The following is a 25,688-nucleotide window of genomic DNA, read 5'->3' on the forward strand; positions in this document are numbered from 1 at the left end:
ACGAACCCCAAGATGCTTGGCCTCAGAAAGACCTGCCAAGTGGTGTGACCATGTGATGTGGGCAGAGGTTCCCCACAACACTTTACAGCACTTGGCGCATGTGACGTCCCTATTAGAGTGCCAATTTGGGTATTCTCTGCCGCGCTTCCCTGAACAGGAGGCCAGGTTAGGGTTCCTGTGTACTGAAGATATTGTCAAATGCTGCAAGCAGGAATGGACTAGGGCAAGGGAGCTTTTGCTGGCCTCTTCCGAGAGCCGGAAAGCAAGGCCAATCACAGGAGAACACTAAGACCCTCCCTGCAGCTTGGGAAACAGGTTTGGCTGTCCACTCAGGATTTACCTTTCTGGGTGGAGTCTACAAAGTTGGTACCCAACTTCATTGGACCCTTTAAGCTTCTCAAGAAAGTAAACCTGGTGATTTGCAGGTTGCAGGTCCCAAAACCCTGAAGATCAATTTCACCTTCCACATCTCTCAATTAAAATCTGTCATCACCAGTCCCTTAACCCCCACCACCTCGGTCTATCGATGGGGAACAAGTCTCCAATGTGTGAAGAATTTTGGTCTCACAAACTTTTCAGGGTGTTCAGCAATTGCTCGTGGACTGGGAAGGATTCAGACCTGAGGAGAGGTGTTGGGTGCCTGAAAATGACAACTTGGATCCAGTTCTCATCCATGCCAGCATCACTGTCTCTCCAAGCAGCCAGGGTTGTCAGACGTCAGCCATAGGGGAGGGGGGGTTCTGTTATGAGACACACCCAACCACACCAGCTTCTGGGATTTAGATACTGTAACTCTCTGGAGTTTGGGTAGCTGGCATTGCCCCTTTAAGGGTTCAGAACCCGCTAACTGGCAAACGTGTTTTGGTGCCAGGTATTCAGTATTTAAAGAGCACCTGAACAAAGCCACAGCGCTCAATCATAAACCCAACTAGAGATATCGTCTTGTGTTGTTTGGGCTCAATTCTCAGCCCAGGTTTATACCGTGTCTCGAACCTTGCCTCGAACACTCCAATGTTTTGGCCCTAACCATCCTTGTCAAGGTCTCTCGTTACGAAAGTCGAAATTACCTTCAGCACAAGCTGGTATCTGCAAGTGAGAAATTCAGTCATCAAGTGGTTTATGATTCCCCCATTTACTTGTCGACCAGTTTGTAGCTCTGGGGTATCTGAAAGTTTACGTTGTGATGTTTTGGCTGGGTGGATGGGAATGTAAGTGGTGTGTGATAAAACCTTCACAGCTTTCTTGTCAACAGAGACCATAAGTTGTGAAGGTGGTGGGATGTGATGAGGAGGAACAGTTGCAAAGATACCATAATTTTAGTATATTTATTTATTTTGCACTTGCCCAGATTGTCGTCTTCTGCACATTGCTTGTTTGTCAGTCTTGGTGTATAGAATAAATGAAAGGCTATCATATTTCTTTGTTCTACTGTAAATGCTTGCAATAAAATGAATGTCGGGTAGTATATGTTGACACATACACACTTTGGTAATAAATTTACTTAGAACTTTTGAATTTTCAATTCTTAGCCTGTGCCAGCCTTGAAATCAGAAGCAGGAATCTCAAAGTTCCCGCGAGAGTTAAGACGTGTAGGCACATGTTCCTTCTTGTTATATAGTTCGGTCTCTGGTCAACTTTATGGTGCATAGGAGAGGGAATGTACCAGCAATCTGTTTGGGTGATGCAACTGCCATGGTGGAATAGCTGGAGTAGTGCATGCAGTCTGTTGGATGTGGGTGTGAGGCTTGATGCAGTGGTAAGTATGTGAAGATGAAGTGAAGTGATATTCGGTCTGAATCATGAGTGGCAGGGGCATGGTGAACTGATAGCAGTGACTGAGAATAGTGGCGAGCTGATGGGATTTGAAAATGCTTTCGCTGACCTTGATCTCCTGTGTGAGGCCACTGAACATCTGGCACCTGATCCTGACTCGCACGCCACCCCCTTCCACTGAACATACGTGGAGTGTCCCCAAGCCCCCTCCAGAGAAAGAATGGCTCCATTTTAGCATTCGAGAGGCCGCTGAGCCCGTGCTGTTCCCCAGGTCAGAACCATTAGTGGCGTGTTTGCTGTTGCTAGCCCCTGCACCAGCTGCAGTCTACAACCTCTTTAAATATCTGGCTTGGATCTGAGCAGCGCAATCTTGCTTTAAGTGGTTCCTTCATGCTATTAATCTTCTGCTATCTATCCAACCAGTCAACAGAAAGGGTAGTGCTGGATGGAACTGAAATGATCAGGCTGCACGATTATCTCTTCCTGGTGTCTATTAAGCTTGACATTGATTAACTCGGATTCACTTTCCACCTGGCCTGCTGAGTATTTCCGGCATTTCCTGATAATAATCCAGCTTTAAAATGACCACAGAGATTTGCCTTTCCACTAAATATTGCTTATTTTTATGTGACTTCTGTCTCTGCAAAGCCTCTGGAGCCAGATAAGGCATAATTATAAATGAAGGTGGATTGTTAATGATCTTGATGATCAAACCATTTGTGTGTATCATTGTCATTGTCTGCTTTTAGATACCTTGTTAATTTTATTGTCATTGTGCGAATTTGATCAAAGTAGTGGCATAATTCAGGGCCAGTTTCCTGTGCTTCTGACAGACCTTTCAGCTGAAGGCTCCTTTACCAGTCTCGTGCACTAGAAAAGCAAATAATTTGATGGACTTTTATCTTTTTGATTACTTGCATAAACCTGCAGTGATATCCAGGAGATGTTCAGAGGTGGATTTTTACATTGCTGGGGAGTTTTGAAAGTGTGATTGTCAGGTCTAGATAACTTGGCAGCTAAGTTCTCTGAGACTTACGAGAACCAGGAAATAATGGGATTGGATGGAAAATCGATTATATCTGGGGTGAGTCATAATGACTGAATGATAGAGCAATCCCATGAGCCCAGATATCCTATTCTACCCCTATTTTCTATATCCTACTCATTTAATACCCTATAATTCCAAAAGTCTATCAAATTTCATCTTGAATGAATTCAATTCTATATCCTCCACATATTGGAACAGATTGCAAACTATCTGAATAAGGCTATTATTCTTTAAATCAGACTACATTTGGCAATCTAGTCAGCCTCATTTCTGGCTTTTGCCTGTTGCCCTGCAAACTCCTCTTTCAGATACTCGCTCAGCATCCTTTGAATGTTACCATTGAAGCTGCCTTCACTACTACCCCAGCAGAGCTTTCCAGACCTAATCACTAATGCATGCAAAGGCAAAAAGATTTTTCCTCCTTAACAAGTTGTTTTTTGCCTCTCACCTTCATTCAGTAACCCTGGTTGTTGCTTCCTCTGCCCATTAGAACAGTTTCTCTCTATCTGCTCTGTCTACCCCATTCATGGTTTAAAATACTGTCCTTGCAATCCGCTCTTTTCTGAGAACAACTCCTCTACTTTATCCAAACAACTGACATCCCTCATCAGTGGAATAGCTCTGGTAAGTCTCTTCAGCACCTTTACCAAAGTATTTGTATCTTCGCTAAAGTCTGGTACCCAGAGTAAGACACGATACTCCAGTGACGTGACGAAGGACATTCATGGATATTAGGCCATTCCAGGTCAGTGGGTCCCAGGATCAAAATCCATGTGAGCAGGAGGCATGAAGGCTGCACAATTGACAAGCCCGGTATTCGAGCTTGGAGTTTAGGGGGCCTTCCGGGGGAGTTGACACCAAAGATTGAAGCCCAAGGTTGATCAAAAGTTGAAACTTGATGGTCAAAGCTTGGAGACTGCAGACTTGGAGTTAGACCACTGCCTGTATGTGAATGGGAGTGTGGGAGGGAGGAAAGGGGCTTGTTTTGATGGTGTTTTATCACTGCTGTGTTGCTGCAGGGATGTATGGCCCCCCAGCACATTCATAGGTTGTTAATACAAATGACGAGTTTCACTGTATGTTTCCATATAGAGCACTGTGCAAAAGTCTTAGGCACATGTATATGGCTACGGTGCCTGAGACTCTTGCACTGTACTGTTGCCACAAAAAAAAATCATGAAGTGTGAGTGATGATAAACTTGGTTCTGATATGGGTCTCTGCTGTGGACTGAGAGTGGGACGTGGACAGGAAGAGAGGAGGGAGTGGGAAGCACCGGACAGACATTCTGTAATGATCAATAAACCAATTGTTTGGAATCAAAAAGACTTTGCCTGGTGTCTCAGGGTAGGGTGTGCCTGCATCTGGGCCACCCCCACTGCTACCAGTCCCACACCCCTCCCACGGTGCTCCACCCTCACCATTCCTCAACCTCCTTTGCTCCCTTCAGAATTACAAATTCGGTCTGTGCTCCACGTTGACAAATACAGTACTGTGCAAAAGTCTTTTACATCCTAGCTATATACAGTATCTGTGCCACACACAAAATGCTGAAGGAACTCAGTGGACTAGGCAGCATCTATGGAAGGAATAAACAGTTGACCCTTCATCAGGACTCTATACCTTTGCACAGCACTGTACATGTGATAAATCAAACTGATTCTGAGAATCATCATGACTTCCTTACTCTTATATTTACTGCCACCATTTTAAAGCCAATAATCCTATTATGATTTTCTAACTAATTTCTTAATCTGCCTTGCTACTTCCAACAAACTTTGTACATATAATCACGAGATTTCTCTGTTCTTGTGCCCATTTTTAGAATCACATTAAGGATGTCTTTTTTCAAATCAAAGGTAAGTGCACAATTGGATTTTCCAAGGTTCTGTGTATTGACCACAGAATATGTGCAAATGCAGACAAAACAGACTATGAGGAAGAGCAAAGGGTGATTTCAAACAGGCGTAGACCTACTGATGCAATGGGTAGGCAGATTAAATTAGATAGGCTTTTTATTCGTCACATGTACATCAAAACATACAGTGAAATATGTCATGTCACTGTGCGTCAATGACCAACACAGTTCGAGGATGTGCTGGGGGCAAACGTTGCCATACTTTCGGTGCTCAGAACTTACTAACCTGTACGCCTTTGGAATGCGGGAGGAAATCAGAGCACCCGGAGGAAACCTACGGGGTCGGGGGAGATGGTGCAGGCTCCCTACAGACAGCGACAGGAATTGATCTCTGGCGCTGTAATGCATTATCCTAGTCATTATGCTACTGTGGCATCTAGAAGGTAATATTCAGAAATACTAGATTGTACCCCTTCTGGTCTAGGTGATACTTTCTCGCTTCAATTGCATTTAGCCTGTCTAGTACCCACTGTTCTCTCTTAGCTGCTTAGTCGTGCAGTGACTGAAATGCTCCTGTGCACATAGCCTTATGTTGCCACGCAGCTGGAATTTTCTTTTATATAATGTTTTATTAAAGTGCTACACAGTTTTCAGGCTTTTTTTTGTAATTTTTTTTTTTATTGAAGTTCATCATCAAACAAACATTTCCATAAGATGTATTTCAGATACTGTACATATATATCATATATTTGTATTTGCCACAAATCTCCACGTAATATTTCCTGCTCAGAGATGGCTGGTCTGTGCGGTTGTAAAATAATAGATGGAACATTGTTCCTGCCGAAGGGTTTCAGCCTGAAATGTCCACTGTCCTCTTTCTCTAGATGCTGCCTGGCCTGCTGAGTTCCTCCAGCATTTTGTGGCAATGTTGCTAGTATTCTTCGTCAATTTATAGCCCATGTAGAACCTCCACTAAATCTTTGCTGATATAATCCAGCAGCATCTTCATCCTTGGTGAAGACTGGTGTGTAGCACTCTTAATATCTCAGCTCATGCCCTCTGGCACCATGGGTACATTTCCTTTTTGGTTCAATTGCTGTTTTCCAGCTAGAGGAAACTATCTTCTGAAGCCGTTCTGCCATCTAATTATTTGCTAGTCTGGTTCATGAGTCAGACAAAGAAATCAGCATTTGAAAGACCTGTGAGGAATATGAGAGATAAATTTTGACTTTAAATTATGAAAAGTTTACATATGGCCATAGAATTTTGAATCTGGAGATTGCTTTCTTAAGCAAGCAATCATTGTGGGCCAAAGGGCGTGTTGCTGTTCCATGTTCTTGCAGGCCAACAACCACAGTCTACAAATCAGTGAATTTGAACGAATCAAGGACAGTGGAAGCAGGCAGACCAATTGCCTTTGTCCTTGCCATGTGGGAGGAGATGGAGGCTGCTGCTTTATGAAGAAACTGTGTTTTTCATTTTGTGAGTTTAAGTTGATCAGTGTTTTAAAGGAGACACAATGATGCTCCAGGTAATCTGCTGGACTAATTTCCAAATAAGAAGTTATTTGTGAGGTGTTCTTTGGTTGGGGTTTGTATCTGTTTTGCGTGATTCAAGCTGGTTGCTGATTGAGAACAAAGAGCCATAATTTACCAATTGTCACTTGCTGGGAAGAGGGCAACAAATGGATGCTGGCCTGGACCAGAGCCAATAAAAAGGTGTTAACGGTCAGACACATGACCTATAGCCAGTGATACTGGGATGTCACATTTGAGTTGGTAAGGAATGAATATAAAAGCAGATGCTTCAAGCGTGCTGGTAGTAGTAACTCTACAGGACAACAACCATCGTGGATGAGGTGGACCCCCATGGACATGGAGATTCGAAACGGGACTATGAGGAATGTGTGGTCAGCAGCAGAAACTCCTTTTTACTGGTATTATATTTTCTGTTTTTTTTTGACTGTTCATGGAAGGTCAGTGGAGACTTAGCAGGTGTGCACTCAGGTATTTGGTTGTGTAAGTTCATGTGTTCTTCCAATGAGACAATAAAGGTATTTGTCGGCAATTACAGATCTCTCTGATCATTACTACAAGGAATGTTCTAAACGGAAAGTTTTTCTTTCTTTCAAGGAGACTTTGGGGTATCTCGCCTTCTGATGGGTTCATGCGACCTGGCAACTACGTTTACTGGAACGCCCTATTATATGAGTCCGGAGATACTCAGCCACCAGGGATATGATTCCAAGTCTGATATATGGTAAATGGATTGTCATTAAGTTCTGACGCATTATTTCCAATTCTGACAACTTACGACAAATTTGCACGTGCAGTTCTTTCAGGTCTACCTTCATTTAGCTAATAATGTCATAGGGATTGACCTAACTGTGGAGTTACTGCTTAGGCTGTTAAAGCTAAAGACTAATCCTGGCTGGCTCACTGGGAGTTCATCCTCAGCAAGTATGGCACAGAGTGCCCATGCCAACAAAAAAAGAGCAATTTAAGGTAATCTCATTTTTCAACTCGTCATCTTGTAGCTGCTCTTACAGACACTTTTTAATTGTGGTGGGTAGTTCTGCCTTCACAATACTTTCAGGCAGTTTATTTCAGACCTAAGCCACCCTCTTGATGATTTTTTTGTATTTTTCAGCTATTTTTAATTCTATCAGCTATTTTACAACTATGTCCATATTTGCTAGTCAGATCAATCAACAATTGTGTCAACAGCCTGTCCAGTTATTAATCTTCCTGCTAAGGGAAATGTATCTTTCCTGTTCACCCCATGAAAGGACTTTCATAATATTATACACATAATAAATATCCCTTCAAACCCTCCTGTTAAAAAGAATAATGAACTTTATGTCCCAGCTGAAATGTGCAAGATTATTTTGAGCACAAGTGAGAGATTTGTTTATGAAGCCCCTGGTCTCTCCTTTACCTCCTGTGGTGTTGGCTGTGAACTGGGATCCTGTGGTATTTTGCAAAGCTATTCCTGACTTCCCTGCAATAGAAGAGGTAGAGGCTTTTGTGCCGCTCATGGGGTTTTCTACGTTGCTGCAAAGGAAAGCAAGTAACAAACATCTTTTATTGAAAGTTGTTTAATGGCATCTAATAGTGATGAATGATGCAATAATGTATTTGAAATCATACCACATATACACAGTTTCTTAAAGATATCCTCTGTATATAGGTTAGCTTTATTTGTCATATGTACAGTACATTGAAACATACAGCGAAATGTCTCATTTGCATCAAATCAAATCAACAAGGATTGTGCTGGGGGCAGCCAGCAAGTATTGCCATGCTTCCTGCACTAACATAGCTTGCCCATAATTTAGTAACCCTACCCATACCATATCTTTGGAATGTGGGAGGAACTCAGAGCACCCAGAGGAAACCCTCAAAGCCACGGGGAGAGTTCCTTATGGACAGAAACGGGAATTGAACCCTGATTAGTGATTGCGCTAACTGCTGTATGACTGTGCTGACCTTGTACTGTACATATATACTCTCTGTATGTCCTCAACTTATTAAGCTTACCTAATCAGTGGTCTTGAAGATGGGGGAAAGTTGGTATAAATCCCACAGTTTGAGGAGCTCTAGAATCTTGTCTCCACAAAATCAATCAGCTCTAGATATTTTTTGCATCTGATACCCATGGTCGTAGATACACAGCTCTAGCTGTCACTGAGTGATTTAGCACAGAATCTACCACATCTATTCTAACCATCTAGAATCTCTCTATACTAAACTCATTTACCAACACATGGTCCATTGCCTTTTTGTGCTATAGGGACTCATGTACTTGACCAGGTGTTTGATCTACCATGAACCTGTCTCTACCACCTTAAGCAGCAGGTTCTAAATTTCAGCCGCCCTTTTGGATGAAAAAAATCTTCTCAAAACCTCTTCCTCTTCACCCTAAATGTGCTGTCTTGCCATAAGGTCCTTTGGCATGGAAAAATGTTTCTTGCTCTCCACCCTTGTGTACACCTTAAAAAATTTTATGTACTTCAGTCATCTCCTCTCTCAGCCTCCTCTGCTTCAGCAAATGCAGCCAGTCCAGACGTCCCTCATATCCGAAACATTCCATCCCAGATAAATCTCCTCTGTGTTCTCCCCAAAATGCAGAATATACACTCAGTGACCATTTGATTAAGTACAGGAGTGGAACTCAGTGTGGTCTTCTGCTGCTGTAGTCCATCCACTTCAAGGTTCAACATGTGTGTTCAGAGATATTGTTCTACACACCACTGTTGCCTTCCTGTCAGCTTGAACCAGTCTGGCCATTCTCCTGTGAGCTATCTCAATCACAAAGCGTTTTTGCCCACAGAACTGCCACATACTGGATTTTTAAAATTCTTTTTGTGCCATTCTCTGTAAACTCTATAGAGAGTGTTGTGTGTGAAAATCCTAGTAGATTGGCAGTTACTGGGATACTCAAATCACCCCATCTGGCCTCAACAACCATTCCATGGTCAATGTTACTTGGATCACATTTCTTCCCCATTCTGATGTTTAATCTGAACAACAATAACTGGTAAGATTGCAGTGCGTTCGATCACAGCAACTTCTGCAGGGTCAGCTGAAGGTGTTATTGTCTGTTTTTAAATGTTTTTTTTATGATCACAAGATCCTGATGAACATTAAGAACTTAACGTACTGCAGATCTACCCCATCAGCAATTTGTTCGTTGGTGGTGAAAATGAAGGAACTGGGATTGGTGCGAATCGTGCCGCTGTCTAGGTCGGAGAGGAGTCAGTGAGCGAGGGCGGTGTGCGGTCCAGTGCGAGTGTCCATCTTAGTCCCTTTTCTTTTGATCGCGAAACCCTTTTGGACATTAATGTGGAATGCTGCAAGCATGATTCACTGATTTATTGGTGGGCTGCAGGGACACTGTGTGGCCTCAAGCTCTGGTTACCTGTTCATAGCCATCCAGAAGAGAGCCGTCTGAGCTGGTGTGCTCCATCGGAGGAGGTGTAGCACAGCTGCCAAGCTGGAGTCTGTACTGCCTCCCAGTGTTTGCCCCGCAGAGGATGAACTGTATTGTGTTTGACTGCAGGCTCCTGTAACATTCATGCACTCAGGATCTTGGATTATATATTATTTTGTGTGACTAAATTTTACTGATATCTTATGTCTGCTTTCCATCTTGCATGTGCCTTGTGCTGTGTGTGATTGTTGGAACTATGTTTTTGCACCTTGGCCTGGGAGTAACCCTGTTTCATTTGGCTGTATTCATGTATGGTTGAAAGACAATTGATCTTGAACTGAACCCCTTGACAATGTCTACATACTTTTATCATAGTGTTTTCGCCCACAGATTTGCCACTCACTGGATGTTATTTGTTTCTCACACCATTCTCTCTAAACTTTTAGAAGGAACTGACATAGGATCTGAAGATACAGAATCCTGGGTAGAGTTAAGAAACTGCAAGAGTTAAAAGATGCTGATGGGAGTTGTATACAGGCCTCCAAGTAGTAGCCATGATGTAGGGTACAAATTACAATGGGAATTAGAAAAGGCACGTAAAAAAGGGCAGTGTTATGGCAGTCATGGGGGATTTCAAAATGCAGGTAGATTGGGAAAATCAGGTTATGCTGGATCCCAAGAGGGAGCATGTGTAGAATCTCTGAGATGGGTTTTTAGAGCAGCTTATGGTTGGATCCACTTAGGGAGAAAGCAATTCTGGATTGGGTGTTGTGCAATCAATCAGATTAGATTAGGGAGCTTAAAGTTAAGGAATGTTTAGGAGGTAGTAATCATAATATGACACATTTCACCCTGCAGTTTAAGAAGATGTTAGTATTACAGTAGAGTAATGGGATTACACAGGCACTAGAGAGGAGCTGGCCAAAGCTGATTGGAAGGGGATGCTAGCAGGGAGAACGGCAGAATTAAAGTGGCTGGACTTTCTGGGAGCAATTTGGAAGGTGCAGAATAGATATATTATAAAGATGAAAAAGTATAGTAATGGGAGGATGGCACAACCGTGGCTGACAATGGAAGTCAAAGACAGTATAAAAGCAAAAGAGTGTAATATAATATATCAAAAATTAGCGGGAAGTTAGGGGATTAAGAACATTTTAAAAACCACTGAAGCGAAGCAAATAAAAAATCATAAGGAGATGAAATGTGAAGGTAATCTGGGCAATAATATAAAGGAGAATACCAAACATCTTCTCTGATATATAAAGAGTAAAAAAGAGGTGACAGTGGATATCGGACCTTAGGGGAAATCTTGCCTGACAAATCTCTTGAAAGTCTTTATGGAAATAATAGGCATAATGAACACAGGAGAGTCAGTGGATGTTGTTTACTTGGATTTTCAGAAGGCCTTTGACAAGGTATTACACATCAAGCTACTTAACAAGATAAGAGCCCGTGGTTTTACAGGAGTGTTGCTAGGTATAGCTCAAATGCCATCTATAAATTTGCTGATTATACAACCATTTTTGGCAGAATCTCATATGGGGACAAGAGGGTGTACAGGAGCAAGATATCACCAGCTAGTCGAGTGATGTTGCAGCAACAACCTTGCAATCAATGCCAGTAAGACCAAAGCGCTGATTGTTGACTTCAGAAAGGGGAGGACGAAGGAACACACCAGTCCTTGTAGAGGGATCCAAAGTGGAGAGAGTGAGCAATTTAAAAATGCAAACACAAGGAAATCTGCAGGTGCCAGAAATTCAAGCAACACACACAAAATGCTGGTGGAACACAACAGGCCAGGCAGCATCTATAGGAAGAAGTACAGTCGACATCTCGGCCCGAAACATTGTCTGTACTTCTTCCTATAGATGCTGCCTGGCCTGCTGTGTTCTGGTAGGTGGGGGGGGGGTAGGGGTGTGTGTGTGTATCTGGTATGGGGGTCAGGGGGTAAGGTGGTACTGCACAGGATCAAAAGAAGCTACAGAAAGTTGTAAAAGTAGTCAGCTCCATCTTGGGTACTAGCCTTATAGTATCGAAAACATCTTCAAAGAGCGGTGCCTCAGGAAGGTGGCATCCATTATTAAGGACCCTCCTCACCCAGGACATGCCCTCTTCTCATTATTACCATCTGGTAGGAGGTACAGAAGCCTGCAGGCACACACTCAGCAATTCAGGAAGAGCTTCTTCCCCTCTGCCATCTGATTCCTAAATGGACATTGAACCCATGATCACTACCTCACTTTAAAAAAAAATTATTTGTTTTTGCACCATTTTTTAACAACTTTAAACATTTATTTGTTTTTTAAAAAATTTCTATATTATCATGCATTGTATTGCACTGCTGCTGCTAAGTTAACAAATTTCTGATGTATGCCAGTGAAATCAAACCTGATCCTGATACAAGCATAGACAGAAGATTGACAGACTAGCAGGAGGCAAACAGTGGGAATAAAGGGGGACTTTTCTGGTTGGCTGCCAGTGACTATTGGTGTTCCGCTGAGGTCAGTGTTGGGTCCACTTATTTTTACATGATATGTTAATGATTTGGACGATGGAATTGAGGGCTTTGAGGCCAAGTTTGAGGGCAATAGTAAGACAGGTGGAGGAACAGGTAGTGTTCTGAGACCACGAGAGGTTGTGTGAGATCTGTACGTCCAGGAGTTTGAAACTGCTCACAGTTTCCACTGCTGTGCCGCTAAAGATGAGTGGAGTGTGAGATTTCCTGAAGTTGGTAACCATTTCGTTTTGTTGACATTGAAGAAGAGATTATTTGCCCAGCACTAGGCCTTGAGTTCTTCCATTTCCTCTCTGCAGGCCATCTGATTGTTTTTGGTGATGAGCCCACTGCTGTTGTGTCATCAACGGACTTGACCATGTGATCACTTGGGTGTTTGGCCGTGCGGTCATGTGTGAGCAGAGAGTACAGCAGTGGGCTCAGTGCACAGCCCTGGGGGAACACCAGTGTTTAGGATGACGGGGAGGGAGGAGTGGCCGTGCATTCTGGCTAATTTGAGGTCCAACATGCAGTTGATCAGTGCTGCATTTAGACTGAGGAGTAGGAGTTTGTTCACTAAGGTCTGTGGGGCAATAGTGTTGAATGCCGAACTAAAATCCAGAAACAGCATTCTAACATAAGTGTCCTTGTTTTCTAGGTGTGTCAGGGCCAGGTGCATGACAGATGCTGTGGAATCTGTCGTAGAACAGTTCTGCCGATAAGTGTATTGACAAGTGTCCGATGTGGCAGGAATGGAGGTTTTGACGTGTGCCATTACCAGCCATTCAAAGCACTGCATGATGGTTGGCGTCAGTGCTACCAGGAGGTAGTTGTTTAGTTCTGAAGATGTTGAGTTCCTTGGTACAGGGATGAAGGTGGCTGATTTGAAGCATGTGGGGACAGCAGCCTGGATGAGTGAAGTGCTGAAGATGTCCGTGAAGACGTCAGTGAGCTGGTCTGCACACTCCCTTGCGTTCTTATGCAGGATTCCCTGAAGGTTAACTTACAGGTTGAGTTGGTGGTAAGGAAGGAAAATGCTATGTTAGCATTCATTTTGAGAGGAAAAGAAGGAAGTAATGCTGAAGCTTTATAAGACATTGGTCAGGCTGCACTTTGAGCATTGTGAGCAGTTTTAGGCCCCTTGCATAAGTAAAGACGACCTGGCAACGTAGAAAGTCCAGAAAAGGTTTATAAGAATGATTTCATAAAATGAAAGGGTTAATGTATGCATGAGGAGCATTTAATGGCTTTCAGACCGTGCTCGCCTGAGTTTAGAAGAATAACCTTTTTGTTACAAGGATTACCCCTCAATAATAATGATCAGTTAGGCACAGAGAGGATCTGATTTTACTGACAAGTAGCTTATATTGGCCCAGTTCACAAGCATGTGAATTTACACAACTGAATGCCAGTGTGTACACCTGCCGGGTTTCCATGACCCTTCATGAACAGTCAAAGAAGAGAAAAGGTAATGCCCCAAAAAAAGAGTCTACGCTAGCCAGGCGTTCCTCATCGTCCTGATGTAGTCTCCACGTATCCAACATGGATTTCAAAGTTCAAAGTAAATCTATTATCAAAGTACATGCATATATGTCACCAGATGCAGCCCTGAGATTCATTTTCTTCTGGACATAGTCAATAAATCCAGTAACCATAATGGATTCAATGAAAGACTGTACCAACAGGGTGGTCAACCAGGGTGCAAAGGACAACACAATGAGCAAATACAAAATGAAAGAAAAATGAAGAAATAATAATGCTTGTTAAATAAGCAATAAATATCCAAAGAGTCCTTGAAAACGTGTCCTCAGGCTGTGGGAACAGGTCAATGATGAGACAAGTGAAGCTGGGTGAAGTTATCCCCTTTTATCCCAAAGCCTAACAGTTGAGGGGTAATAACTGGTCCTGAACCTGGTGGTATGAGTCCTGTGACTCCTGTACCTTCTTTCTGATGGCAGCAGCAAGAAGAGATCGTGACCTGGGTGATGATGGGTCCTTAAGGATGGATGCTGCTTTTCCGTGACATCGCTCCATGTCGATGTGCTTAATGGTGGGGAGAGCTCTCCCTGTGATGGACTGGGCTGTATCCACTATGGTTTGTCCAATTTTCTGTTCAAGGGCATTGGTGTTTCCATATTACAGTCGGTCAATATACTGTCCACCAGGAATCTGTACAAGTTTGTCAAAGTTTTGAATGTCATGCTGAATCTTCGCAAACTCCTTAGAAGTAGAGGCACTGCCTTGCTTTCTTTGAAAATATACTTATGTGCTGGGCCCAGAACAGGTCCTCTGGCAAATTTAAAGTTGCTGACCCTCTCCACCTCTGAAACCCCCCCATGAGGACTGATTCATGAACCTCTGGTTTCCTCCTCAAGCAACCAATAATCAGCTCCTTGGCCTTGCTGACATTAAGTAAGAGGTTTTTGTTGTGGCATCACTCAGCCAGATTTTCAGTCTCCCTTCTGTATGCTGATTCGTCTCCACCTTTGATCCTCCACATCTGAAGTGGTTGGTCTTTGGTAAGTTGTCGCTGCCTGTGCTCACAAAATGCTCCATTCCTATTCTTTTCCTTATCAGATCTGTCTATGATGTTTCAATTTCATTGGCTTGAGGTCATCTGACTGACCTTTGTCAGCTGTTACGGGATGTAGCCCTGGGTTACAAGCAGTACTGTTTTATAGATGCTTCAATCAGACGTGTACCTTCGATAATTCCTTTTATTTTGTGAGGCTCAGACTGGTTCAAAGCAATCCAGGCAGGTCAGCCAAACTCTGGGTCCAGATGACCAGATCACAAGCTGTTCCTTCTGCAAGCCTGCATGTCACAAAATAAAAGCTTCTTATCTGAAAATGGTCTCAACAGAAAACTCGATGTGTCAATGTTCAGTTGTTCTGATTAAGTTATCCTGGAGCAAGAATCAGTTTACCAAACTTCCACAAAATGGCGGCTGCAAGGGGAGTCTCACAAAATGGCCATCTCCATTCCTGCAATGACATGGCAAAAACAAAAACTTTTGCTTTGTTTGTTTCCACCAGCCTTGCTTTATTCCTGCTCACTAATTTGTAGATTGCAGTTCTTTCTGGCTCACACTATCAAATATTGAAAAGCCAAGACACGGTGAATGTGGAGAGGATGTTTCCTACAGTGAGAATCTAGAACCAGAGGGCATAACCTCAGAATAGATGGATGCCAATTTAGAATAGAGATGAGGAGGAAATTTTTTAGCCAGAGGGTGGTGAGTCTGTGGAATTCATTGCCGCAGATGGCTGCGGAGACAAGTCATTAGATATATTTAAAGCGGTGGCTGATAAGTTCTTGATTAATCAGGACACCAAAGGTTACAGGGAGAAGGCAGGAGAATGGGGTTGAGTGGGATAATAAATCAGCCTGATGAAATGGCAGAGCAGACTCGATGAGTTAAATAGCCTAATTTTCATCCTATGTCTTATGGTCTATATTGTTATTGTTTACAATAAACATGAATAGTCCCAGCACCAAGCCTGCGCTCTGCACTAGTCACATACTTTTAAACACTATAGCAAAAACCTCCACCTCTACACTCAGTCCCCTATTACCAAGCTAATTTATGCTCTGTTCTCTTTCATTCCCCAAGTCCTCAAAACATCTCAGAATCTACTTCTCTCTGAAACATCTTCACCTGTTTTCTGTACTATATTTGAAGGACCCATTGACTCCACTGGGAATCTAACAATACATCTTCCCTGTACATTGGAGAGTTTCTTCTGCATTCGTCTTAAGACCAATTTCAATGAAAATGTTCTTGAGATATTTTGCATGCATATCTCCTCCAAAAACGAGCTACACTGTCAATGCAGACTGTGGTGTGTTGAGTTGATAAGGAAGCCTCTGTCTGCCCATCACTCACTCTTCACTTCTATCTATCACTTGCCGGCTCCTGCCTCATCCTTACTTCTTTTCACTGGCTCATCATCGCCATGTTGAATGACATGGTTGATCATGGTCTTAACCATGAATATTCTTGGCAAATTTTTCTACAGAAACAGTTTGCCATTGCCTCCTTCTGGTCAGTGACCCTAGCCATGATCAACACTCTTTTTTTTAATACTTTAAGCAAGATTACTTTTTTATTTCCATCTTTTTTAAAAACTTTTTTATTGTGTTTTCAAATAGTTACAGAATAAAAGTGTATGAAAAAGAAAATATGTGTTACCCATCCCCCCTCCCCTTAACCCCAACCCCCTAACATCCCTATTGAAAAAAAGAAGAAAGAAAGAAAAAAAAAAGGAATGCCTGGATATTGGAAGATCCCCACATGCTCCATGGAGTTCGTAATAACTTTAGTATATATATTTATTTCTTTCCCCAAGTAACCAATTATTTCATCTTCGGAGCACCTATATATTTAATCCTATCTTTTGTAAATAAGGGCGCCAAATTTTCAAAAATGTTTCATATTTATCTCTTAAATTATAAGTAATTTTTTCAAGTGGAATATAGCCATAAATTTCTTTCTTCCAACGATCTATACTTAAATATGTATCCGATTTCCAAGTAACTGCAATAGCTTTTTTGGCTACTGCCAATGCAATTTTTATAAATTCTTTCTGATATTTATTCAATTTGGATATCGGTTTTATCCCTTCAATATCACCTAGTAAAAGTAATATTGGATTATGTGGAAGTTGTATTCCAATAATTTGTTCCAATAAAACTCTTAAATTTGTCCAAAAAGGTTGAATTTTAGAACAAGACCAAGTAGAATGTAAAAAAGTACCAATTTCTTGGTTACATCGGAAACACTGATCAGATAAATTTGGGTTTAATTTATTTATTTTTTGTGGTGTAATATATAGTTGATGTAAAAAATTGTATTGCACTAATCTTAATCGGACGTTTATTGTATTTGTCATACTGTCAAGACATAGTCTTGACCAATTTTTTTCTTCAATTTTAATATTCAAATCACTTTCCCATTTTTGTCTTGACTTATGGACTCCTTGTTTAATTGCCTGTTTAATCTTTTTCGACAGCTATTTTAATAGTATTGCCAAAAAAAGATAGAGATCTTTTAAAGCCAACATCATATAGACCTATTTCTTTATTAAACACTGATTATAAAATAATAGCAAAAATCTTATCTAATAGATTATCTAAATGCTTACCAAAATTAGTACATATGGATCAAACAGGATTTATTAAAAATAGACAATCGGCAGATAATGTAACTCGCTTATTTAGTATAATTCATTTAGCGCAGAAGAGGGAGGAAATGAGCGTGGCAGTTGCTTTAGATGCAGAAAAAGCATTTGATAGATTGGAATGGGATTTTTTATTTAAGGTATTGGAAAAATATGGATTAGGAGTATCTTTTATAAAATGGATTAAAACCTTAAATACTAATCCCAAAGCTAAAGTAGTGACAAATGGTCAAATTTCAACACCATTTCAGTTAACAAGGTCAACTAGGCAAGGTTGTCCATTATCACCTGCTTTATTTGTGTTGGCGATAGAGCCATTAGCTGAATTGATTAGAATGGACCCAGATATTAAGGGTTTCAGAGTTAATCAGGAAGAATACAAGATTAACTTATTTGCTGATGATGTTCTGCTTTATCTAACAAACCCATTGCACTCGTTGCGTAAATTATCCTATAGATTAGAAGAATATGGGAAAATATCAGGTTATAAAATAAATTGGGATAAAAGTGAAATTTTACCTCTTACTAAAGGAGATTATAATCAATGTCGATTAATAACCCAATTTAGATGGCCGGCAAATGGTATAAAATATTTAGGTATAAGAGTTGATAATGACATAAAGAACTTATACAAATTAAATTATTTACCACTATTGAAAAAAATTCAAGAAGATCTTGATAAATGGATGGTATTACCAATAACATTAGTAGGTAGAGTAAATACCATAAAAATGAATATATTCCCTAGATTACAATACTTATTTCAATCACTACCAATACAATTACCCCAGAAGTTTTTTCAAGAGCTAAATAAATATGTGAGGAAGTTTCTTTGGAAAGGTAAGATGTCAAGAATATCGTTGGAAAAATTGACATGGAAATTTGAGCTAGGAGGGTTACAACTTCCAAATTTTAAGAATTATTATAAAGCAAATCAACTTAGATTTATTGCATCTTTTTTTGAGAAAGATAAACTGGCATGGATTAAAATAGAACTAGATAAAATAGGAGAAAACACACCAGAAGATTTTATATATAAATGGGAATCTAAATGGATACGGGAAAAGAAAGAATCTCCTATATTAAAACATTTGATTGATTTATGGAATAAGATAAATGTTGATGATGAGACAAAGAAATCCTTATTAGCAAAGAGATCTTTAATTCAAAATAGACTTATTCCTTTTACAATGGATAATCAACTTTTATATAACTGGTTTCAAAAAGGGATTAGATATATAGGAGATTGTTTTGAAGGAGGTATATTAATGTCATTTGATCAATTAAAGAATAAATATAAAGTATCAAACAACACTCTTTTTTGTTACTTTCAACTAAGGGCTTATTTAAGAGAAAAGTTAGGTCAAACAATGTTATTACCGAAATCCAATGAAATAGAAACTTTAATTCAAAAAGGAAAGATTAAAAAATTTATCTCTTGTATGTATAATTTGATTCAAAAACAGGCAATGATCAACACTCTTCAGAGATTGTCTTCTTGACATCAATAGTCGCATAGTCAGGACTTGTGATATGTACCAGCTGCTCATACGACCACCCATCACCTTCTCCCACGGCTTCATGTGACCCTGATCGGGGTGGAGGGGCTAAGCAGGTGCTACATCTTGCCCAAGGGTGACCAGCAGAGGGAAGGAGCACCTTACACCTCCTTTGGTAGAGACGCATCTCCACAACCCCACCCATTTCACTGATCCCTCCTTTACACTCTGTCCTGATGCAGGGTCTTGAACTGAGACACTGACTATCCTTTTGCCTCCACAGATGCTGCCTGACTCTGTGCCCTTGTTTTTTGAGAAAGTTAGTGAAAGTCATTTTCAAGTTGCAAATACCGTCTGAAATCTGTTCACTTGTACTTGGATACTGCTTTGCAATGCGTCTTCATCTTTATTTTCAAATCATGATGGCCAATAGCCAGAAGGATGGATCAGTAGGACTTTTTATATCATGCGACAGGCTAGGTAAAGTCTCGGTTCAGCATTTCCTTCAAAAGGCAACATATCTGACAATGAAAACCGAATGCACTCTCCCACGACTGCATGTGTTGCGGGGTAGATTTTAGTCGCACTGAATGAATGAATGAAATTTTATTTCAGTCAGTACAAACATAACAAAAAGCATCATTTTCAACAATGATTTCATAAGACAAAATTAAATAATAAAAATCTTTAAAACAGACCGAAAGAGTGTAGGCTGAAGCTACAGCTAATTACGCCTACCCCTCTTATACAAACATATTTGGCGTCAATCAGCACATCAAAACAAATTTCATAATCTTTTAACACAAAATCCAATTCCAAGTATCATTTATTTACATTACTCCCTTTACTTAAATCATTTATTTTATATTTGTTGATTAAATTATTTTTAAATAACTTTTCAAACTTGTGTGGTGCATGTTTTTAAATTCTCACTACAACTGTTCCATAGATTCACCCCTCTGACCGAACTACAATGATTTTTCACATTTGTTCTTATCCTTTGTTTTTGAAATATACATGTTCCTCTCAAATCATGTTGACTTTCTCTCACTAAACAATCTTTGGACACACTGGATTGTGCGTCAACACTTGTGGGCTGCCCCCCAGCATATCCTTGGGTTGTGTTGGTTGTTAATGCTAATGACACGTTTCACTGTATGCTTCAATGTAGATGTGATAAATCAATGAATCTGAAGTGAAACTTAACCTTATTTGGTAAGGGAGAGCACGAGCCACTGAGCTACAGATAACACTTAAACTCATTCATCCTAACTAAATTGGTAGAAGATTTCAATAATTTTGATCAATTTAAAGCTTTCCTGGTCAGGGATAGCCAAAAGCTTAAAGTGCCACTCTATTTAGACATGAAAACTTTGCTGTACTTTTACTTTGTAGACTGCATTTTAAATGTTGCCTAAATCAGTAAATCCTGAACAAATTTTCATGCAGGCGGTGACGTCTGCTTTTGTAATATGATTCAGATTCTGTCTTTCTCTGTATTTTCCACAATTCATTGAACTGTCGTTTGAGAAGGATCGGTTAGAAATGTTACTCATGGAACTGGCAATGTTCGTCCTGTTGCAGCATTTTTCAAATGAGATCAAGCAGCCATCGTTAGTTCTTGTCAGCAGTAATCTTCCTATACTGGCAGATGGAAAGGGCACGACTTATCAGAGTGTGACATCAATGTTTTTAGGTGTGAATTTAATAATTCACAGCAACCTTTATAACTCCAGGGATGTGGGTTCTATGCTGCTAATACGCAGTCCTCGCTTGTGTGCTGTGACCCCTTCCTTAAAAGAGTAGCTCTTAACTTGTCTGCAACCCACTTTCTTGTAATTTTCTCCCGGAGGCTTCTCCTCCATTCCTCCAATGTGTCCGCATTATCACAGCTCAATCTTGGTAATGTCAGTCACCATCAGAACTCTAGTTAGGATGTGAGTAGGACTGCACCTGAAGCTGGGATGGAGTTGGTGGGACTTGAGCTGAGGTTGTGTTGGTTAGAGGTGTTATCTAGGACTAATACTGATTCTAGCCTTAGCTGGTTTGGGAATTCCAGGATTTTGACCAAGTGTCAATGAAGAAATGCAATATATTTCCAAGTCAGGATAGTGAATGAGTTGGATGAGAAACCAGGAGAAGATATTTCTCCCATGCTGCTGCTGCCTTTGAATGGGGTGGAAGATTGAGTGCTGTCGAAGAAACCTTGTCTTTTGCCCAATGTATTTTACAGATTGTTGACTCGGTAGCCATGATGTATTTATTGATGGAGAAGAAATATTGCTCATTTGTTCACCGGTTGTGGGCATCACTGGTATTGTCAGTACTTTGTTGTCCATTTCTAACTGTCTCTGGACTGAGGAAGCAGTTAAAGAGTTGATTACAATAGAGAGTCCGGCATGCCATGTAGGCCAGACGAGGTAGGAGTCTGCCCAGAGGATATCAGTGCACCAAATGGGTCTTGGAGACAATCTGGTGGCTTTCTGGTGACCTTTCACTGCGATAGGTATTTCTCTGAACATCCAACTTCATTTAAATATGTGAATTTAAATTCTCAGTTGCCATAGCAGGATTTGCATCTCTGATTCAATGATCCCGATTTCCTTCCAATAAATTACCCACTATGCTGTTGTATCCCTAATGTTCAGAGTGCCAATCAAATGGGTTGTGTTCAACTTTATTGATGATTGTTGATGGAGTTGCACATCTCCAGGCATGTGGTGTTTGTTCCACGTTGTGTGTGTTGTGGATGATGGAAATGCTTTGGGCTGTTGGGAGGTGATTCATTTCTCAATAAATCTCATTGAAAAGTGGAACAGATTCAGGAGGCTAAATAACCTTAACCTGTAAGGATTTGTTGAGATGATTCAAAGGAGGGTGGTTCAAAGACCATGAAAAAAAGAATGAAATGCTGGGTTTTATTTTTAGAGATAGAAGAGTGGTCAGCGACAAGGTATGGCTGCTAACTTAACTAGATAACTCTTCCATCTCTTCCAGCATTTTGTTCTCTTTCTCATGGCCTTTAAGGTCCTCCTCTCTGAATCATCATGACAAAATTGTATCACCGTTATGTTTGTTTTTCTAGTGATATGGGTTGAAGGATTGAATTTATTTGTTCTCCCTCTCCTTTTTCAAAGAAAGTGGCTTCCCTCCACCATCAACGGTGCCCTCAACCGCATCTCTTCCATTTCACGCATGTCTGCTCTTACCCCATCCTCCTGCCACTCTACCAGGGATAGGGTTCCTCTTGTCCTCACTTACCACCCCATCAGCCTCCGCATCCAGTACATAATTCTCTGAAGCCTCTGCCATCTCCAATGGGATCCCACCACCAAGCACAACTTTCCATCCCCACCCCACACTTCCTATTTTCCGCAGGGATCGCTCCCTATGCGACTTGCTTGTCTGTTCATCCCTCCCCACTGATCTCCCTCCTGGCACTTAGCCTTGCAATCGGAACAACTGCTACACCTGCCCCTACACCACCTCCCTCACTACCATTCAGGACCCTAAACAGTCCTTCCAGGTGAGGTGACACTTCAGTGTGAGTCTGTTGGGGTCATATACTGTGTTTCCAGTGTGGCCTCCTGCATACTGGTGAGACCCAACATAGATTGCGAGATTAATAATCTATTATTAATTTCCATTAGTATCTTGAAAACTTTCATTGAATTATAGGAGATGACACAAGACTATCACCTGTCATTCTCTTGCACTGTTTCCCAACTCCACACCCTACTCACCTCCCTTACCTGGTACCCTCTTCCTGTCATCTTATACTACCCCCCCCACCCCCATCCACCAATCACCTCAGAATCCTTTCTCACCACTCCCCTTCTCTTCTTTATACTGGCCATCTTGCGTCTCCACTCTCAATCCTGATGTAGCGTTTCAACCCAAAACCTCCTACAGATATTGCTTTATTCAGAGCTCCTCCAGCAGATAGTTTGTTTTCATTAAATCACCTCCTGTCCTTTACATTCTAGAGAACGCAACTTCGGTATAAGTAATTTCTCTTATCCTTGGAGTCCTGGTATCATACTGGTATATCTACATTGCAGTTCCTCTCCTAAATCCTTACTAACCTGTGTTTCCAGAACTGCCCTCCATATTCTACTAAACTATCTAACCTTGCAATATAAAGCACATTTATTTTTATTTGTTTCCTTCAGCTTGTCTAGTGAGGCCACGTGATATAGTGTACACATGTGGCAAAATGAGAAGGCCCATCTGTGTGAAAGATTGCTATTATGCTTGAGATAATTGCCGTGATATCATTAACAATGCCCATTTGGAGAATTTGATTGACAGGACAGAGAAATGTAAAACAGTATTATACTGATATTTTTTTCATATACCCTGTGCTTTATTTCTCCAATTGTCTTAAACCTGTTCCCTGTAAAAACATACTGTATGTCCACTTAATATAAAAGAAAGATCTCTCTCTCCAAAATTGCTTTCAAGGTAAATTGTCAAAGTGTATAATTTTTGCAACATACTTGATGCATAATATAATTTTTTTCAGAAATGGGTGGTAGTTTGCATTCACTGAATTTTTCCAACAGGCAACAGTGACACCAGCAATGCAGCTAGCACAGAGGATACTTTACTTCCAGCACAAAATAGAATGGAAGGAAGAATAACTGAAAAAATATTCTGGTCTGATGTCCATTATCCATTTGATAAAATTACAGAATTCCCAAAATGTTTTAAAATCACACAAAGGAACTCAATAGGTCAGGTAGCATCGATGGAGGGAAATGGACAGTCGATGTTTTGGGTCAAGACCTTAATCAGGACTGGAAGAGAAAGGGAAAGGTAGCCATTGTATAAAAAAGTAAGTGTGTGTGTGTGTGTGTGTGTGTGTGTGTGTGTGTGTGTGTGTGTGTGTGTGTGTGTGTGTGTGTGTGTGTGTGTGTGTGTGTGTGTGTGTGTGTGTGTGTGTGTGTGTGTGTGTGTGTGTGTGTGTGTGTGTGTGTGTGTGATAAGTGGAGCAAAGCTGGCAGGGAATAGGTGGATTCAGATAAAGGGTATGATAGGCTGATGAGGGATGGGGGAGAGTGGTAACGATGTAAGAAGCTGGGATTTGATAGGTGGAAATGACCAAGCACTAAAGAAGGTGGAATCCGATATAAGAGGACAGTCGACCATGGATTAAGTGAAAGGAGGTGGGGAGGGGAACCAGTGGGAGAGACGTGTGGGGATATCATCAATGTGCTATCTTTAACTAAACATTGCAATCTTGGAACTCATTGTTAAAAGGTTGTGGAGTTAGATCCCATTCAGGAAACCTGAGCACAAAATACAGATGAATATTCCAGTGCATGCCATCCTTTTGGATCATACTGTACGTTAAAATGGGGGCCTGTTTCCTCCCCTGGATAAATGCAAACAGTCCTTTAGCACCATTTTGTTGGGGAATTGTCCCTTGTGTCCTGACTGACATTTACCTCCCACCAAAATCTCCACCAGATGGAATAGTCATTTATACACTGCTGTTTGTATAAGATGACTGTGTTTGAATTGGCTGTAATGTTTCATACATTGAAATAGTGATCACATTTCAGAAACCAGTTAATCGCCTTTAAGGTGCTTTGGGACAACTTGAGGATGTGAGAGACACCAATAGAAATCCAATTCATTCCTTCAATTTCTTACTTCTGAATATCAAGACATGTTTCTTTTCTTCTAAACCTGTAGGTCGTTGGGGTGCATTTTGTATGAGCTGTGCTGCTTGCAACATGCTTTCACTGGTCATAACTTCATGTCAATTGTTTTGAAGATTGTGGAAGGTGAGACTCCATCACTGCCAGATCACTTCTCCAGAAACCTCAATGCAATCCTGACAAGGTAAGGGCCCATCTGGTAATCGGTTTGTCATTATCGAGATGCAGTGAAAATTGGTAAATTGCTTTATTATTACCACATGTATCAAGGTACAGTGAAAATCCTTGTCTTGCATGCATCCATATAGATTATGTCATTACGAGAGTGCGTTGAGCCAGTGCAAGAGAAATAAATAACAATGCAGAATATAGCGTTAGATTTACAGAGAAAATGCAGCACAGGCAGACAATAAGGTACAAGGCCACATTGAGGTAGATTGTGAATCCAGAGTCTGTCTTATTGCACTACGTGATTTGTCCAATAATCTTATAACAGTGGATAGAAACTGTTTACAGGTTTTCGTATCTTCTGACTGAAGCTTTCCCAAAAAAGTGAGAAGTACAGACAGAGTCTATGTAGGGGAGGCTGATTTCCATATTGTGCTGGGTTGTGTCCACAACTCTCTACAGTTCCTTGTGTTAATGGGCAAAGCTGTTGCCATACCAATGCCTGATGCATTTGAATAGGACGCGTTCTATGGTGCATTAATAAAATTAGGTAAGAGCCAAAGGAGATGTACCAAATTTCTTCAGCCTCCTGAGGAGGCAGAGGCACTGGTGAGCTTTTGGCCTGTGGTTGGACCAGGCAAGGCATGTTCACTCCTTGGAACCTGAAGTTCTCAACTCATTCAGCCTCAGCACTGTTGAGGTAAACATGAGAGGGTGCAGCAACCCTCTCCCCTTCCTAAAGTCAACGACCACTCTTTACAATGAGGGCAAGGCTGTTGTCATGACACCTTGTCACCAAGCTCTCTGCCTCCTTCCTGTACCCTGACTCAGCGTTATACGAGATTTGGCCCAACTATCGTGTCACCCACAGACTTGTAGATGGGGCTGGAGCAGAGTCTGGCCACCCGCTCCAGTATTGGGAGTGGAGTGAGAGAGGGTGAAGACGAAGCCTTCTTGAGGATCATCGTTGCGGAGATGTTGCTCTGTATCCTTACTGAGTGCAGTTCATTGGTCAGGAAGTCAGGGATCTCGTTGTGGAGGGAGGTGTTGAGTCCCAGCTCTAGGAATTTGG

At 41.2% G+C, this 25,688-nt stretch overlaps 1 protein-coding gene across 6 annotated transcripts in view; it reads left to right on the plus strand.

The window, feature by feature from the left end:
* Window positions 1–25,688, plus strand: part of nek11 (NIMA-related kinase 11) — a 296,435-nt gene that overhangs the window by 142,213 nt on the left and 128,534 nt on the right. For all 6 annotated transcript variants that reach the window (XM_073024305.1, XM_073024303.1, XM_073024304.1 and 3 more), the window contains 2 exons: window positions 6,810–6,936; window positions 24,483–24,632. In XM_073024305.1, the coding sequence (XP_072880406.1) occupies window positions 6,810–6,936; window positions 24,483–24,632 (277 nt within the window). The remainder of the gene's footprint in view (window positions 1–6,809; window positions 6,937–24,482; window positions 24,633–25,688) is intronic.

The sequence above is a fragment of the Hemitrygon akajei genome, chromosome 20 (genome assembly GCF_048418815.1).
Source record: "Hemitrygon akajei chromosome 20, sHemAka1.3, whole genome shotgun sequence".
Taxonomy (NCBI): Eukaryota; Metazoa; Chordata; class Chondrichthyes; order Myliobatiformes; family Dasyatidae; genus Hemitrygon; species Hemitrygon akajei.